General features: G+C 42.3%; 1 protein-coding gene across 1 annotated transcript; it reads left to right on the forward strand.

Moving 5' to 3' along the window:
* Positions 1 to 7,361: 7,361 nt before the first annotated feature.
* Positions 7,362 to 15,676, forward strand: LOC139163552 (kunitz/BPTI-like toxin). The gene is made up of 4 exons (XM_070744387.1): positions 7,362 to 7,446; positions 12,097 to 12,258; positions 14,223 to 14,363; positions 15,591 to 15,676. The coding sequence occupies exons 1-3, from the start codon at positions 7,362 to 7,364 to the stop codon at positions 14,360 to 14,362; spliced, it is 387 nt and encodes a 128-aa protein (XP_070600488.1). The 3' UTR covers position 14,363; positions 15,591 to 15,676.
* The last annotated feature ends 539 nt before the right edge of the window (positions 15,677 to 16,215 follow it).

Below are 16,215 nucleotides of genomic sequence, written 5' to 3' on the forward strand. Positions count from 1 at the left end.
TGACACTACGGAGTCCGGTAATGAGTTCCACACATCAACTCTATTACGGTACAAAAGTTGTATTTTTTACACTCAAGTTTGAATCTGTTGCATGCTCTTGTGTTGTTGTGGTTGAAGCTGAAGTAGTCTTTGACAGGCAGGACGTTGCAGCATATGATCTTGTGGGCAATACTTAGATCATGTTTAAGGCATCGTAGTGCTAAGCTTTCTAGACCCAGGATCCAGGGTGGGCTGCTGCCCGGATTGGATGGAACGCAATGGGGTAGAGAAAATGGAGCTCCACCCCAGAGCATCCAATTGGCACTGAAAGATGAAAGAAAATGCAGGGTGCCCTGTATAAGCCACGCCCACAGTGTGGTAGTAAAAATTTTGGTATCCCTTCACTGCCCAGGATAGTAAGTCTAGTTTTGTAGGGTATTCTGTTTAGAGGAATGCAGGGTTCTTCTGGTGAAGTATCTTTGGACATTTTCAAGGGTGTTAATGTCTGAGATGCGATATGGGTTCCAAACGGATGAGCTGTATTCAAGGATGGGTCTGGCAAAAGTTTTGTAAGCTCTGGTAAGTAGTGTGAGATTTCCAGAGCAGAAGCTACGTAAGATTAGATTAACAACACTTGAAGCCTTCTTAGCTATATTTTTGCAGTGGGCTTTGGCACTTAAATCTTTTGTTGTTAGTATACCGAGGTCTTCAACCAAGTGGGGATTATCTGTGATAATTTGATTATTCAGTTCATATTTGAAGTTCAGATTCTTCTTCCCAATGTGTAGGACAGAGCATTTGCTGGTTGAGATTTGGAGTTGCCATGTGTTAGCCCAATCAGAAACAGAGTCTAGGTCTTTTTGGAGAGCAGTTGTGTTATCGGTGGTGTTGAAGAGTTTTACATCGTCTGCTGCTTCTGATGAGATGGCAAAGGTCATTGATGTAGAGAACGAAAAGCGTTGGTCCAGTACGCTACCATGGGGGACACTGCTTTTAACAGGGACTTGGAATAATGTCGATAAAATAATGAAGATTAATACAAGAAGCCTAATGACAGTTTAAGAAAAGTATACAAATGAGTATTGGTTTCTACGGGGCATTTGGTTATGACAAAATAGGGGAGGAAAAAATGAATGATAAATTAGAAGAATAAAAAGGATGAATACACAAACGTGGATGGTTGGTTTTTTTAAATGAATTAGCTTTTTCGAACATGACTCTCGTTAGATTTTTACGTGATTCTAGATTTGATATTTTTTATTATCTTAAATGTTAGATTTCTTGCATATTTGGTACTTGTCTTGCTGTAAGCTGTCTTGAGTCTCACGAGACGGGTGGTATAGACATCAAATCAGATCAGATTAAATCATAAGAACCTAAGAAGAGCCCTGCTGAATCAGGCCAAAGCCCATCGAGTCTGGCATTCTGTGTCCCACAGTGGGCCCCCAATTGTCCATGGGGATCTTATTATTTATTTATTTATTTATTATTTAGATTTGTATGCCACCCCTCTCCGCGAACTCGGGGCGGCTCACAACAAAAAATATAAACAATCGTACAAATCCAAATAAATTCAATAAATTTAAGTATTTAAAATAGTTTTAAAAAGAACCCCACTATATTAACAAGCACAAACACAAACATACCATACATAAATTGTACGTGGCCGGGGGAGGTGTTTCAGTTCCCCCATGCCTGACGACAAAGGTGGGTTTTGAGAGCTTTACGGAAGGCAGGGAGAGTAGGGGCAGTTCTAATCTCCGGGGGGAGTTGGTTCCAGAGGTCCGGGGCCGCCACAGAGAAGGCTCTTCCCCTGGGGCCCGCCAACCGACATTGTTTAGTTGACGGGACCCGGAGAAGACCTACTCTGTGGGACCTAATCGGTCGCTGGGATTCGTGCGGCAGAAGGCGGTCTCGGAGATATTCTGGTCCGATGCTCAAGATGCCATCTTGAGCATAAAGAGAAGGCAAGACCCTCCCTTTCCTTTGACCCCCAACAAATGGGACCCAAGGGAATCCAAGGGAACCCTGCCTGCCTCAACCCACATAGAGGCAGCATTTGGACATCTGTTTCAATAACCACCATGGATACACCTGGCATCCCTTAATTTGTCTAATTTTGAAGCTATCCAGGCTGACAGCTGTCACAACCTCTTCTGGAAGGGAATTTCATAAACCAATGAGCCTCTGAGTGAAGAAATATTTCCCTTTATTTGTCCTCACTTTCTTACCTTTGAGCTTTAGGGAGAGACCCCTCGTCCTAATATTGTGTGATAGAGAAAATATTTTTTTTCTATCCACCTTTTCAATCCCATGCATGATTTTATACCCTTCGATCAAGTCACCTCTTCAATGCCGTCTTTCAAGGCTGAAGAGACCAAGGCCTTGCAACCTGGTTTCCTAAGGGAGGGGCTCCATTTCCTTGACCATCCTTGTTGCCCCTTTTTCAGTTCCATTCTATCCTCCTTGAGGTGCGCTGACCGGAACTGTGCACAGGACTCCAAGTGTGGTCTCATCTTCAATTTGTACAGAGGCAATCAAATCAAATCAAATCAAATCGAATGAATGAATGAATGAATGAATGAATGAATGAATATGGCTTAAAATTCGAGACAATAATGAATCCACATACAGACGGGAGTTTGAACAACTATCCTTGTGGTGTGACTGCAACAATCTAAAAACCATAGAAATGGTGGAAGACTTTAGGAGAAACCCTCCCACCCTTCCACCTCTTACAATTCTAGACAACACAGTATCAACAGTAGAGATCTTCCAATTTCTAGGTTCTATCATATCTCAAGACCTAAAATGGTCACCTAACATCAAGAACGTCATCAAAAAAGCACAACAAAGAATGTTCTTTCTGCGCCAGCTCAGGAAGCTCAAACTGCCCAGGAAGCCCAGTTCTACAGAGGAATCATTGGGTCTGTCATCTGCACCTCTACAACTGTCTGGTTCGGTTCTGCAACCCAACAGGACCGACACAGACTTCAGAGGAGAATCAGAACTGCAGAAAAATCAATGGCTTCCAATCTGCCCTCTGTTGAGGACCTATATACTGCACGAATGAAAAAGAGGGTGGGTAAAATATTGACTGACCCTTCGCATCCTGGACATAAACTGTTTCAACTCCAACCCTCAAAATGTTGCTCCAGAGCACTGCACACACCAAGACAACTAGACACAAGAACAGTTTTTTCCCGAATGCCATCACTCTGCTAAAGAAATAATTCCCTCAAAACTGTCAATTTTTTAACTAAGTCTGCACTTCTATTTCTACTAGTTTTTTCTCATTATTCCTATCATCTTTTTCCTCCCACTTAGGACTGTGTGACTGTAACTTGTTGCTTGTATCCTAAGATTTTTATTAATATTGAGTGTTTCTTCATTGCTTATTTTACCCCTATGACAATCCTTAAGTGTTGTACCACATGATTCTTGACAAATGTCTCTTTTTCTTTTATGTGCGCTGAGAAAAAAAAAAAAAAAAAATTCCTTGTGTGTCCAATCACACTTGGCCAAGAAAGAATTCTGCTTTACTCTATTCTGTTCTGTTCTGTTCTGTTCTAAGGCATGAGAAAGAATAACTGTTTTGGTAAATTAAGCTAATAGTGGTTAATTCGGGGTGTGTGTGTGTGAAATTAATTGATAGATATCCCAGACAACAAAATTAGATTTATATATTTTTTCTTTTTCTTTTTTCAGAAGCAATATAATTTGAGAAAAATATACCTGGAATACATTGTTTTATATATAAAGAATATACGAATTATGGATTACAACTATGTATTTGTTGCAGTATTGTAACATCTAGAGGTTTATGGATTAATGTATGAATTATTGAATTTTTTTTAAAAAAAAATTGCCAGAGAAGAGAAATCCCTTCATATCTCCCATCATAACCCAGGCAGCCCTGACAAGGAAGCTACATCATCCCCCCCTCAGCTGATCTGCCCCATATTCCACTCTCAACCAGCGCCCCCCCCCACACTCATTATAGCACTTGCAATAGTATTTAGACTTATATACCACTTCATAGTGCTTTTACAGCCCTCTCTAAGCTTTCTATGTTCTATTCTTTACAACAATCATACATAGAAAGCATCGAAACATGGCTTGCTTCCATGGAAAAAATTATCCAAGATCTGATAAACGCAAAACCACCAAAACAAATACCCTACACCACTCCTCCACCAAGACCACCACAACCTCTACATTCAAACTCAACTACCGACATCGCTACCCTCAATAAAGATGCCAGGGAGTGCGAACAAAAGCGTCAGAATGCCATCCTCTTTGGCCTTGAGGAAAATGGGGAATCTGATCTAGCAAATATACGTAACATCCTCCACTGCCAGCATCCACAAACATCTTGACTTAGAGGTTACTAGAAACGGCCCTGTGCTTAGGTACAGTGATGCTTCAATGCCCCCCTGTTTCTGTAGAGTGGTCTGCAAAAGTGAAAGTACCAAACAACAGTTCATCAAGACCATGAACTCCATCGCCAGAAATAACTACAACAAACTTAGATCCAGACCAGATTTATCTCTACTTCAACACATCCACTCTCATGAACTACGGGCTGAATTTAAGAGACGTCTTGATCTTGGTGAAACTAACCTATACCTAGACTAATTTAATTTAATTAATTTAATTTATTAGATTTGTATGCCGCCCCTCTCCCGAGACTCGGAGCGGCTCACAACATATCAGAGAAAACGTAACAATACATCTAGATTTATTTATTTATTTATTTATTTATTACTTAGATTTGTATGCCGCCCCTCTCCGAAGACTCGGGGCGGCTCACAACATGTAAAAACAAATCATAAGCAATCAGACAAATTTAAAATATTTAAATATTTAAAAAACCCCATATGCTAACAGTCACACACACAGACATACCATGCATAAATTAAACGTGCCCAGGGGGAGATGTTTCAGTTCCCCCATGCCTGACGGCAAAGGTGGGTTTTAAGGAGTTTACGGAAGGCAGGAAGAGTAGGGGCAGTTCTAATCTCCGGGGGGAGTTGGTTCCAGAGGGCCGGGGCCGCCACAGAGAAGGCTCTTCCCCTGGGGCCCGCCAACCGACATTGTTTAGTTGACGGGACCCGGAGAAGGCCCACTCTGTGGGACCTAATCGGTCGCTGGGATTCGTGCGGCAGGAGGCGGTCTCGGAGATATTCTGGTCCGATGCCATGAAGGGCTTTAAAGGTCATAACCAACACTTTGAATTGTGACCGGAAATTGATCGGCAACCAATGCAGACTGCGGAGTGATGGTGAAACATGGGCATACCTAGGTAGGCCCATGACTGCTCTCGCAGCTGCATTTTGCACGATCTGAAGTTTCCGAACACTTTTCAAAGGTAGCCCCATGTAGAGAGCATTACAGTAGTCGAACCTCGAGGTGATGAGGGCATGAGTGACTGTGAGCAATGAGTCCCGGTCCAGATAGGGCCGCAACTGGTGCACCAGGCGAACCTGGGCAAACGCCCCCCTCGCCACAGCTGAAAGATGTTGTTCTAATGTGAGCTGTGGATCGAGGAGGACGCCCAAGTTGCGGACCCTCTCTGAGGGGGTCAATAATTCCCCCCCCAGGGTGATGGACGGACAGATGGGATTGTCCTTGGGAGGCAGAACCCACAGCCACTCCGTCTTATCCGGGTTGAGCTTGAGTCTGTTGACACCCATCCAGGCCCCAACAGCCTCCAGGCACCGGCACATCACTTCCACCGCTTCGTTGACTGGGCATGGGGTGGAGATGTAAAGCTGGGTATCATCCGCATATTGATGATACCTCACCCCAATTAATATAATGTAAAAAGCTAAAAGTTCTGATATTATTAAAAACATTTATTACCATGTGTATCTTGCTTTTAGACATGATAAGACTTTGTCTCAGATTGGTCTAACAGTTGGCAACTTCAAATATCAACCAACAAATGCTCTGCCCTCCACATTGGCAAAAAAGAATCCAAACCTCATATATAAACTGAATAAACAAAATCTCACAGACAACCCCCATTCAGTAAAAGATCTTGGAATACTAATATCAAATGACTTAAGTGCCCAAAGCCCACTGCAACAATATCGCCAAAAAGGCTTCTAGAGTTGTTAACCTGATCCTATGTAGCTTCTGCTCCGGCAATCTCACACTACTCACCAGAGCTTGCAAAACTTTTGCCAGACCCATCCTAGAATACAGCTCATCTGTTTGGAACCCATACCACATCTCGGATATCAACAAAATGTCCAAAGATACTTCACCAGAAGAGCCCTTCACTCCTCCACTCAAAACAGAATACCCTATGAAAGTAGACTATCAATCCTGGGTCTAGAAAGCCTAGAACTATGACGCCTAAAACACGATCTAAGTATTGCCCACAAGATCATATGCTGCAACGTCCTGCCTGTCAATGACTACTTCAGCCTCAACCATAACAACACAAGAGCACGCAACAGATTCAAACTTAATATTAACTGCTCCAAACTTGACTGTAAAAAATATGACATTAGCAATCGAGTTGTCAAAGCGCGGAACTCATTACCAGACTCCATAGTGTCAATCCCTCACCCCCAACATTTTCCCCTTAGACTATCTACAATTGACCTCTCCAGGTTCCTAGGAGGCCAGTAAGCGGCGTGCATAAGTGCACTAATGTGCCTTCTGTCCCATGTCCTATTGTCTCTCCTATATCTCCTATATCTTTTCTTCCATTCATATATCTTTTCCTCAATCCTCCATTGACATATTTTATTCTTATATCTTTTTTTCTATCCTTTCTTTGATATATACACTACATGTTTATTCTCTTCAACCTTCACTACGTATTGGACAAAATAAATAAATAAATAAATAAATAAATAAATAAATAAATAAATAAATAAATAAATAAACAAACAAACAAACAAACTAACTAACTAACTAACTAACTAACTAACTAACTAACTAACTAACTAACCAACCAACAAACAAACAAATAATCTGGGTCTTCATTTTACTGACCTTGGAAGGCTGGAAGGCTGAGTCAACCTTGAGCCTACTGAGATTCGATCAGCAGAGGTAGCCTGCAGTATTGCACTCTAACCACTGCCCCAACGAGGCTCATTAACACTTTGAACTTTCCTGGCCCTGATGCAACTCTGGAAAGGTGAGTTTTGCTTGACCATTGACATCAACAGGGACCTGCCCAGTTTTCCCCAAACTGCTCAACCAATCCAACACTCATATTCTCCACTTCTTGTTCTACCATCTTGTGAAAGAAAAAGGAATTTGTATCCTCACTGCATTATGTTGCCCTGCTTCCTGGATGTGAAATTGCTAGTCGCCAGACTATTTAATGCACGCAGCCTGAGTGTGGGGCAGACGGCTTCACCATGTCTTCTGGAGGCCTTCTTCTCCTGCTGGGACTCCTCGCCCTCTGGGCAGAGCTGACCCCCGTCTACGGCGACGGCCGACCAGGTAGAGTTTGCAGACATGGGCTCATGTGGTCAGAGGGCAGGGTTCTCCCCCAGCGAAGAGAAGCCAAAGAGCCCAGTCTGGACCCTCTGGCTTGGTGGGGCTTCTTCTGGGGAAGTTCTGGAGATGGTGGTTGGGTGTCAGCTGAATAGGGGACAAAAATGGGAGAGAGTCCCAAGAAAATTGCAATTTTAGGGGAAAGCTGACCCATCTTGAAAATCGAGATTTTTAACCTGCAAAATTAAGAAATTTTGTATTAACTATTTTACAATAACAATAACAACAATTGAGTTGGAAGGGACCTTGGAGGTCTTCTAGTCCAGCCCCGTGCTTAGGCAGGAAACCATACACTACTTCAGACAGTTGCTTATCCACCCAACCTTTTCTTAAAAACTTCCAGTGTTTCTGCATTCACAACTTCTGGAGGCAACTTCTGTTCCACTGATCAACCGTTCAGACTGTCAGGAAATTTCTCTTTAGTTCTAAGTTGCTTCTCTCCTTGTTTAGTTTCCACCAGTTGCTTCTTGTGCTACCCTCAGATGCTTTGGAGAATAGCTTGACTCCTTCTTCTTTGGGACAAACCTGAGATGTTGGAACACTGCCATTATGTATCTCCTGGTCCTTCTTTTCATTCAACTATCCAGGCCCAGTTCCTGCAACTGTTCTTCATATGTTTTAGCCTCCAGTCCCCTAATTCTCTTTGTTGATCTTCTCTACATTCTTTCTAGAGTCTCAACCTCCTTTTTGCATCGTGGTGACCAAAAGTGAATGCCGTATTCCAAGTGTGGCCCTACCAAGGCCTTGTAAAGTGGCATTAACCCTTCATGTGATCTTGATTCTCTCCCTCTGTTGATGCAGCTGAGAACCGTGTTGGCTTTTTTGGCAGCTGCTGCACACGGATGGCTCCTATTTCAATGGTCGTCCACTAGGACTCCAAGGTCCCTCTCACAGTTATTACTGTTGAGCAAGGTACAACATGTACTGTACCTGTGCATTTTGTTTTCTTTCTAAATATTTTTTAAATCAATATAGCTACAGAGGACAGGCTAAGCACTTGTGGACAGATTCAGTGGTTTAAAATACTTTGGGCCTGTTTCACAAGTGGTTGGGAATTAACTCTGCTGGATTCTGTTAATCCTCATTCTCAATGGGGGAGGATACTATCCATATTATGTGTCTTTTTTTCTCTCCCCTTTTTAAAGACATGTTTTCTTTTTAAATTCTTCTTTTTGAAAATCTTTAGTCTTAAAAAAAATATTTTTGGCACTTTGCATTTTAACTTTCTTTGAATAAACTGAATGTCATACGGGGGGAGGGGAGAGAATTTTAACCCTGCTGTTCTGCTCAAAAACACATCCAAAGTTCTGTTCCCGGGTCTATTTTACCCGGAACGAAAACTGTTCATTTTAGCTACTTATATTTGGTCTTTTTGAAAGCTGTTTTCACTTGGAAACTAGATTGAACATTTCTGCACACAATGAAAGGAAAATTGAACTGAAAAAATTGATGCTTATTGGTTTATTTTTCTCATAAAAGGCGGCCCTCATGCTTATACTCAAATAGGCTTATACTCAAGTAGGCTATGGTCTTATATTCGAAAATAAACCGATAAGCATCACTTTTTTCAGTTCATTTATATTTTTCTTATGATCAGGAATGTTCAATTTTGTATATCAAACCTTTTGGGGGAAAATCCCTTGGAGATTTGTAGCCTAAAAATATATATATATATATAAACTGAAACAAAATGCTCAAAAATGGGGGCAGGGGATTTTTGATCAAAATAAATCAATAAGCATCAATTTTCTCAGTTCAATTTTCATATCATTGTGTGCAGAAATGTTCAAACTAGCTTACCAGCAAAAAAAGTTTTCAAAAAGACCAAATTTAAGTACCTAAAAAAAATCTTTTTGGTCTGGGTCCCATACGACCCGAAACAGTAAAAGTGTAAGTTTTTTCCCAAAAAAAAAATTCCCCCCCCAAATATTTTTATGGTGATCAGCAATGTTAAATTTAGTAAATCAATGCCTAAGATGTTAAAAATATTTCAAATTTGGAGCCTAAAAAAAATTTAAAGTGAAAACTTTTGGGTAGTGATTTCTGACAGTCTCAAAATGGGTGAACGGTGCAGTTAGGCGGTAGGAAAAGCAAGTAGGATGCTTGGCTGCATAGCTAGAGGTATAACAAGCAGGAAGAGGGAGATTATGATTCCGCTATATAGAATGCTGGTGAGACCACATTTGGAATACTGTGTTCAGTTCTGGAGACCTCACCTACAAAAAGATATTGACAAAATTGAACGGGTCCAAAGACGGGCCACAAGAATGGTGGAAGGTCTGAAGCATAAAACGTATCAGGAAAAACTTCATGAACTCAACCTGTATAGTCTGGAGAACAGAAGGAAAAGTGGGGACATGATTGAAACATTTAAATATGTTAAAGAGTTAAATAAGGTTCAGGAGGGAAGTGTTTTTAGTAGGAAAGTGAACACAAGAACAAGGGGACACAATCTGAAGTTAGTTGGGGGAAAGATCAAAAGCAACATGAGAAAATATGATTTGACTGAAAGAGTTGTAGATCCTTGGAACAAACTTCCAGCAGACGTGGTTGGTAAATCCACAGTAACTGAATTTAAACATGCCTGGGATAAACATAGATCCATCCTAAGATAAAATACAGAAAATAGTAGAAGGGCAGACTAGATGGACCATGGGGTCTTTTTCTGCCGTCAGTCTTCTATGTTTCTAAAACGGTTGCAAGCAGCGGGGGGAGGGAGGAGGCCTTATTTCTTATTTAAAAAACCCAATAAGCATCATTTTTTTCATTTAATTTATATTTTTCTTATCTTCAGAAATGTTCAAACTACCAATCCCACACCAACTTTAGTAAAATTGAACGCATTTTGCAGGATAAACTATCTATAAATTGAAAAAAAGATCACCAAAAAGGGAGGGGCGCGGGCTTTTTGATCAAAATAAATCAATAAGCATCCATTTTTTTCAGTTCAATTTTCATTTCATTGTGTGCAGAAATGTCCAGACTACCTTCCAAGTGAAAAAGGTTTTCAAATTGACCAAACATAAGGACCTCAAATGAAGAATTTTCGGTCCGGGTCAGGCAGAACTTTAGGGACTTTTTTTTTCAGCAAGAAAGAAGTCCCCCCCCCAAAAAACATTCTCATAGAGAGACCCCCTGAAATGATGCAAAGTCGTGAAATTTCAAGTTTCAGATATGCAGGGAATTTTTTTTTCCAGGGGCTCAAACTTTGATTTCGGTTCTCCCAGACCCGAACATAACAGCAGGGTTAAGCAACAGGAACCAGTCAGCCACCGGTTCCAAGCCCCAGAGCAGGAAACACAATTAAATTGCCCCAAGCTGCACCAAGACAAATTCCTTGTGTGTCCAATCACACTTGGCCAATAAGGAATTCTAATTCTGTTCTGTTCTGCTCTGCTCAGGTCTACTCTACTCTACTCTACTCTACTCTTCACTACTCTACTCTTCTCTACTCTTCTCTACTCTACTCTTCTCTTCTCTTCTCTACTCTACTCTACTCTACTCTTCTCTTCTCTTCTCTACTCTTCTCTACTCTTCACTACTCTACTCTTCTCTACTCTTCTCTACTCTACTCTTCTCTTCTCTACTCTACTCTTCTCTTCTCTACTCTACTCTACTCTTCTCTACTCTACTCTTCTCTACTCTACTCTATACTCTCCTCTCCTCTCCTCTCCTCTTCTCTTCCTTACTCTCCTCTTTTCTACTCTACTCTTCTCTCCTCTCCTCTTCTCTCCTCTCCTCTCCTCTTCTCTTCTCTACTCTACTCTTCTCTACTCTTCACTACTCTTCTCTACTCTTCTCTTCTCTTCTCTTCTCTACTCTACTCTTCTCTACTCTACTCTTCTCTTCTCTTCTCTTCTCTTCTCTACTCTTCTCTACTCTATACTCTCCTCTCCTCTTCTCTTCCTTAATCTTCTCTTTTCTACTCTCCTCTTCTCTCCTCTCCTCTTCTCTCCTTTCCTCTTCTCTTCTCTTCTCTTCTCTACTCTATTCTACTCTTCTCTTCTCTACTCTTCTCTTTTCTACTCTACTCTACTCTTCTCTTCTCTACTGTACTCTACTCTTCTCTCCTCTCCTCTCCTCTTCTCTACTCTTCACTACTCTACTCTTCTCTACTCTTCTCTACTCTTCTCTACTCTACTCTACTCTACTCTTCTCTTCTCTACTCTACTCTTCTCTTCTCTACTCTACTCTTCTCTACTCTACTCTATACTCTCCTCTCCTCTTCCTTAATCTTCTCTTTTCTCCTCTCCTCTCCTCTTCTCTTCTCTACTCTTCTCTTCTCTACTCTACTCTATTCTACTCTTCTCTTCTCTACTCTACTCTTCTCTTTTCTACTCTACTCTATTCTTCTCTTCTCTTCTCTACTGTACTCTACTCTTCTCTTCTCTACTCTACTCTACTCTACTCTTCTCTTCTCTACTCTACTCTACTCTACTCTACTCTACTCTATTCTACTCTATTCTAAATTGTCTCAGATGGCACTTGACAGCTTCCATTCTGAGCATGCGAAGAGGGCACCAGGTTGGGGAAAAGCCTTAAAGACTTTTGCGCTGTCTAATCAAATAACATTCACCCCACTTTCCATTGTCACAGAGTTTTGTTATTTTCCTTCTGAGACTGGACCATGTAGAGGCAAAATGCCTCGCTTCTACTACAACTCAACTTCAAATCAATGCCAAATGTTTATTTACGGTGGTTGTGGAGGCAATGCCAACAATTTTGAGACCAAAAAGGCATGCCACTTCACCTGTGTTGGTAAGTAGGGGAGGAGTTGTGGATTGGCCTCTTCATTGAACAAGAACTGCTGTCTCTTAACATGAAGCATAATGTTTAATGTAGTATCCTGGTTCTCCCAATAGGCTACGATAGATTCAGTAGAAGGGAACATCATCACTGCTAGAAGGGGGTGGAGTTTGCGGAGACGAGGAATGGGGGGAGAAGGAGGAGGAGGAAGAGTGTGGGCTGCTTGGTTCTCTCTGAGCCTGGTTGTTTTCTTGCAAATGTTTCATTATCCAACTGGGTAACACCAAGAATGCAACGAGTGTCTGGTTTGCTCCCTGTTTACATGCAGTAGCTTCCCCTGGTGGTGTGGATGTGGGTTTTCTCCTTGGCAGTTCCATCATGAGGACATGATTTTCTACTTGGTTGTCTGCCCCTGTTATTTGGATGCTGGCTTGAACCTCAGTCCCCGTCCATGGCTTTAAGAGAATGACAGAATGGAAGGGACCCTAGAGATCTTCTAGTCCAACCCTCTGCTCAAACATTGTTAAGCGTTAGGGAGTGTGCAGAGTAATCTCTTAGTAGTCAAAGATAGACATACGTGGAGGTTTTTCAGATATCCAGCTAGTAGCCCAGAGATATTGGTAGTAATTCAGCAATAGAATTCAGACACACTAAGTGTGTAAAATATTGTTTACTTTGGCAAATATCTTAGTCAAGAACAATCCCAGTCATACACAATTGCATCAATCAATGACTCTCAATACATATACAATACTACAAGCTTACTTGTTCAACTTATTTATTTATTTATTAGATTTGTATGCCGCCTCTCTCCACAGACTTGGTAATTTACAAATACATAAATTACCATTTCAACACACAGTTCGATAGCATAGTCTCAAAGACAAACTAGCAGAGAATAGCAGAGAGAGAGAGAGAGAGAGAGAGAGAGAGACGCTTCTAGCTCCCTCTTATGGTTAACTGCAACACTAGCTCTTACAGCAATAGTGTTCTATTACATGTAAGCATACATGGTTGGTTTATGTTATAAATTGCCAAACCCAACCCAACTACATAGTACTACCCTGTTTCCCGAAAATAAGACAGCATCTTTTATTAATTTTTTCTCCGCATCTTGGATGTGCATTGGATATGTATTAAATCTGATTGATGCAGCGTTTTGGGATGTAATTTATGGACAACAGTGATATATATGTTCTGTTCGGGAGTGCTGCAAAACAAAACGTCTCCTATGTCTTACTTTCGGGGAATGCCTTATATTAGGCAATTCTATGAAACCTTTCCTATGTCCTACTTTTGGGGGTGACTTATTTTTCGGGAAACAGGGTAACAGGCATGAGACCCTATACTATTTCAGAGAGGTGGCTGTCCAATCTCTTTGCCCACCATTCCTGGAGGCAAGTCATTCCACTGGTCAATTTTTCTCACCATGAGGATATTTCTCCTAAATTTCAGGTTGCTTCTCTCCCTGATTAGTTTCCGCCCATTGTGGAGAGACCCAACCTAGAAGTAAGGAGGAATTCCCACCCTTTGAGGGGAAGGAGGTGGCAGGGAGAGTCATGCCCCAGCCAGCCTCTCTCATCCTGGATGCATGAAGAGGCTTTGGCGGCTGAAAGGACCAGAGATGGGATCTTGTTTGCTCCGGTGTTAATTTGAGGGGAAATGGTATGTGTGAAAGACGTTTGGAGACTGGGTAAAGAGATGCTGACAAAGGAACAGTTAGATAAGAGATGATAGAGCCAGCAGCTTCAGAAGAAGGGAGGGGAGGGAGGATAGGACAAGAGAGGGGGGGAAGGGAAGAGGAGAGGAGAGACCCTCCCTAGTACCACCTATACTGCATAGGACACAGCAGGAGATTTGTCCTTTTAGCCCTTCAAGATCCTGTTAATGTAGCTTGACAATAAAGCAGAATCAGTTTCCTATCCCGTCTTGCCTGCTAAGTCTCACATTTGGCCTTGGGGTCTTCTCTTTTGCAGAAAAGCCTGGTGTGTGTCGCAAGGCCCCTCCAGGCACGATCACTATTTGTCCTGCGAGGTGTGGAAGTGACTGGGAGTGCAAGGGGAAAAAAAAGTGTTGCCCTTATGGTTGCATGATCGACTGCATGGACCCAATTTAAGGTAACTGTCAATATTACGACTCACAAACCCCACCGAAGGAAACACTTTCAAGGCTTTCCAATGCAAACTTCATTAAGTAGCTCATTTTAGCACTGAAGAAAGCAAAACCAGGTCTGTTTGTTTGTTTGTTTGTTTGTTTGATTACTTACTTACTTACTTACTTACTTACTTACTTACTTACTTACTTACTTACTTACTTACTTACTTACTTATTGGACTTTTAGGCCATTCTCCGAGGACTCGTGGCTGCTTACAACCTATGAAATAACAATATATAACATCCTGAATCCAATTAATAACTAACAACCTAAAACCCAAACGACCATAAAAACACTCAAACCCATTCAGCCCACTAACCCACGTACCTTTCGCTGGCCAGGGGGTCAGAAGTATAATAGCCCCAACCTTGGTGACATAAATGAGTCTTTCCCAAGCAAACCCATAGACCATAGTTAAGAGTGCAGAATTCTTCCTATCAATACAGGTTTCATTCTGCAATTGTCATTATTCTGATATGAGAAAAAGTCTCTAGGTTTGGCAGACCCCTGCCGGTGTGTCCTTGGACCTCAGGGCTCTTCTGTTTGAAGTCTGAAGTCCATCCCCCCACCACTTCCCTCCCCCTTAATTCTTTGGCAAGTTGAAAAGCGATAATGGTGCAACAGCAGAAGCTTCAAACTTGACAGTAAATTGTGCTGTCACTTGTACAGTAGGGATTGCTGTGTGGGACCTCCTAAACCAAGACTTGGCCTGGGCACATGGAGTCCCATTCATGCTCATCCCCTGAGCAGGCCACAATTACTCCATGCTCAGCTGACCAGGAGGGTTAGGGCCACAAGCTCACACTTCTGATTGTGAGAAATGTTCCCAGTTAGGAAGCTCCTGTGAAGGCCTCCTTCTCTGTGCTCCAAGCAGCCTCACATCTTGAGGTCTCCTGGAAAGAGGGGATTGGGAAAAGATGCTGGAGGTCATCTAGTCCACCCTCCTTCCAGGGCAGAAATCCTCAGCGCATCCTGGACAGACGGCTGTCCCCACCTTTACTTGAAAGCCTCAGTGATGGAGCCCCATAACTCCAAGGGGGAGGTTGCACCATTGTTTCCCAGCTCTCTCCCAATCAGGCCCTTTCTCCTGAGTTCAGATTTGGGTCTCCATGGTTGTAAGATTGGGCCGGATGAAGCACCATATGAAGTTCTGGGCAGAAAATCCATATCCGAATGTTTGTTTTTACAGCATCTCCAATGAGGAGACCCACCAGAATTGGATCTCGTGATCAAACCTGACCAAGACCCTTCTTCTGTTCTGGACCACCCTGGAGACCACTCACCCCAAGATCCACCATGGATTCACTCCTTCTTCTCTGCAATAAAGCATTGGTTGTAACTGCCCTCTTGGTCTCAGGTGTCTTCTTTGCCTTTGGGGCAGTAATGGGCCACAGCCGGTACAGAAATAATTCAATAAAGTTTTTCCGGCCACTTCATTTAGTTATTCCTCGGTTTGTATATAAACTTTTCCTGAGTTGTAGTTTTCTCTTTTTTCAGCAGATGGCAGTCTCCTCTTAGATTTCAATATAACCAGGCTTCCATCATGCTTAGTTGGAACAGTCTCCAGGTCCCATCAGCTAGGCCAGTGATGGCAAACCTATGGCACGGGTGTCACAGGTGGCACGTGGACTCATATCTGCTGGCACACAAGCTGTTGCCCCACCTCAGTTCCAACATTAATGTGGGTGCCGACCAGCTGATTTTGGCTTGCACAGAGGCTCTGAGAGGGCGTTTTGGGCTTCCGGAGAGCCTCAGGGGGATGGGGGAGGGCAGGGAAGCCTTTGGAGCCTGGGGAGGGTGAAACACAAGCCCAC

This window comes from Erythrolamprus reginae, chromosome 3 (assembly GCF_031021105.1).
Source record: "Erythrolamprus reginae isolate rEryReg1 chromosome 3, rEryReg1.hap1, whole genome shotgun sequence".
In the NCBI taxonomy this organism is placed as follows: domain Eukaryota; kingdom Metazoa; phylum Chordata; class Lepidosauria; order Squamata; family Dipsadidae; genus Erythrolamprus; species Erythrolamprus reginae.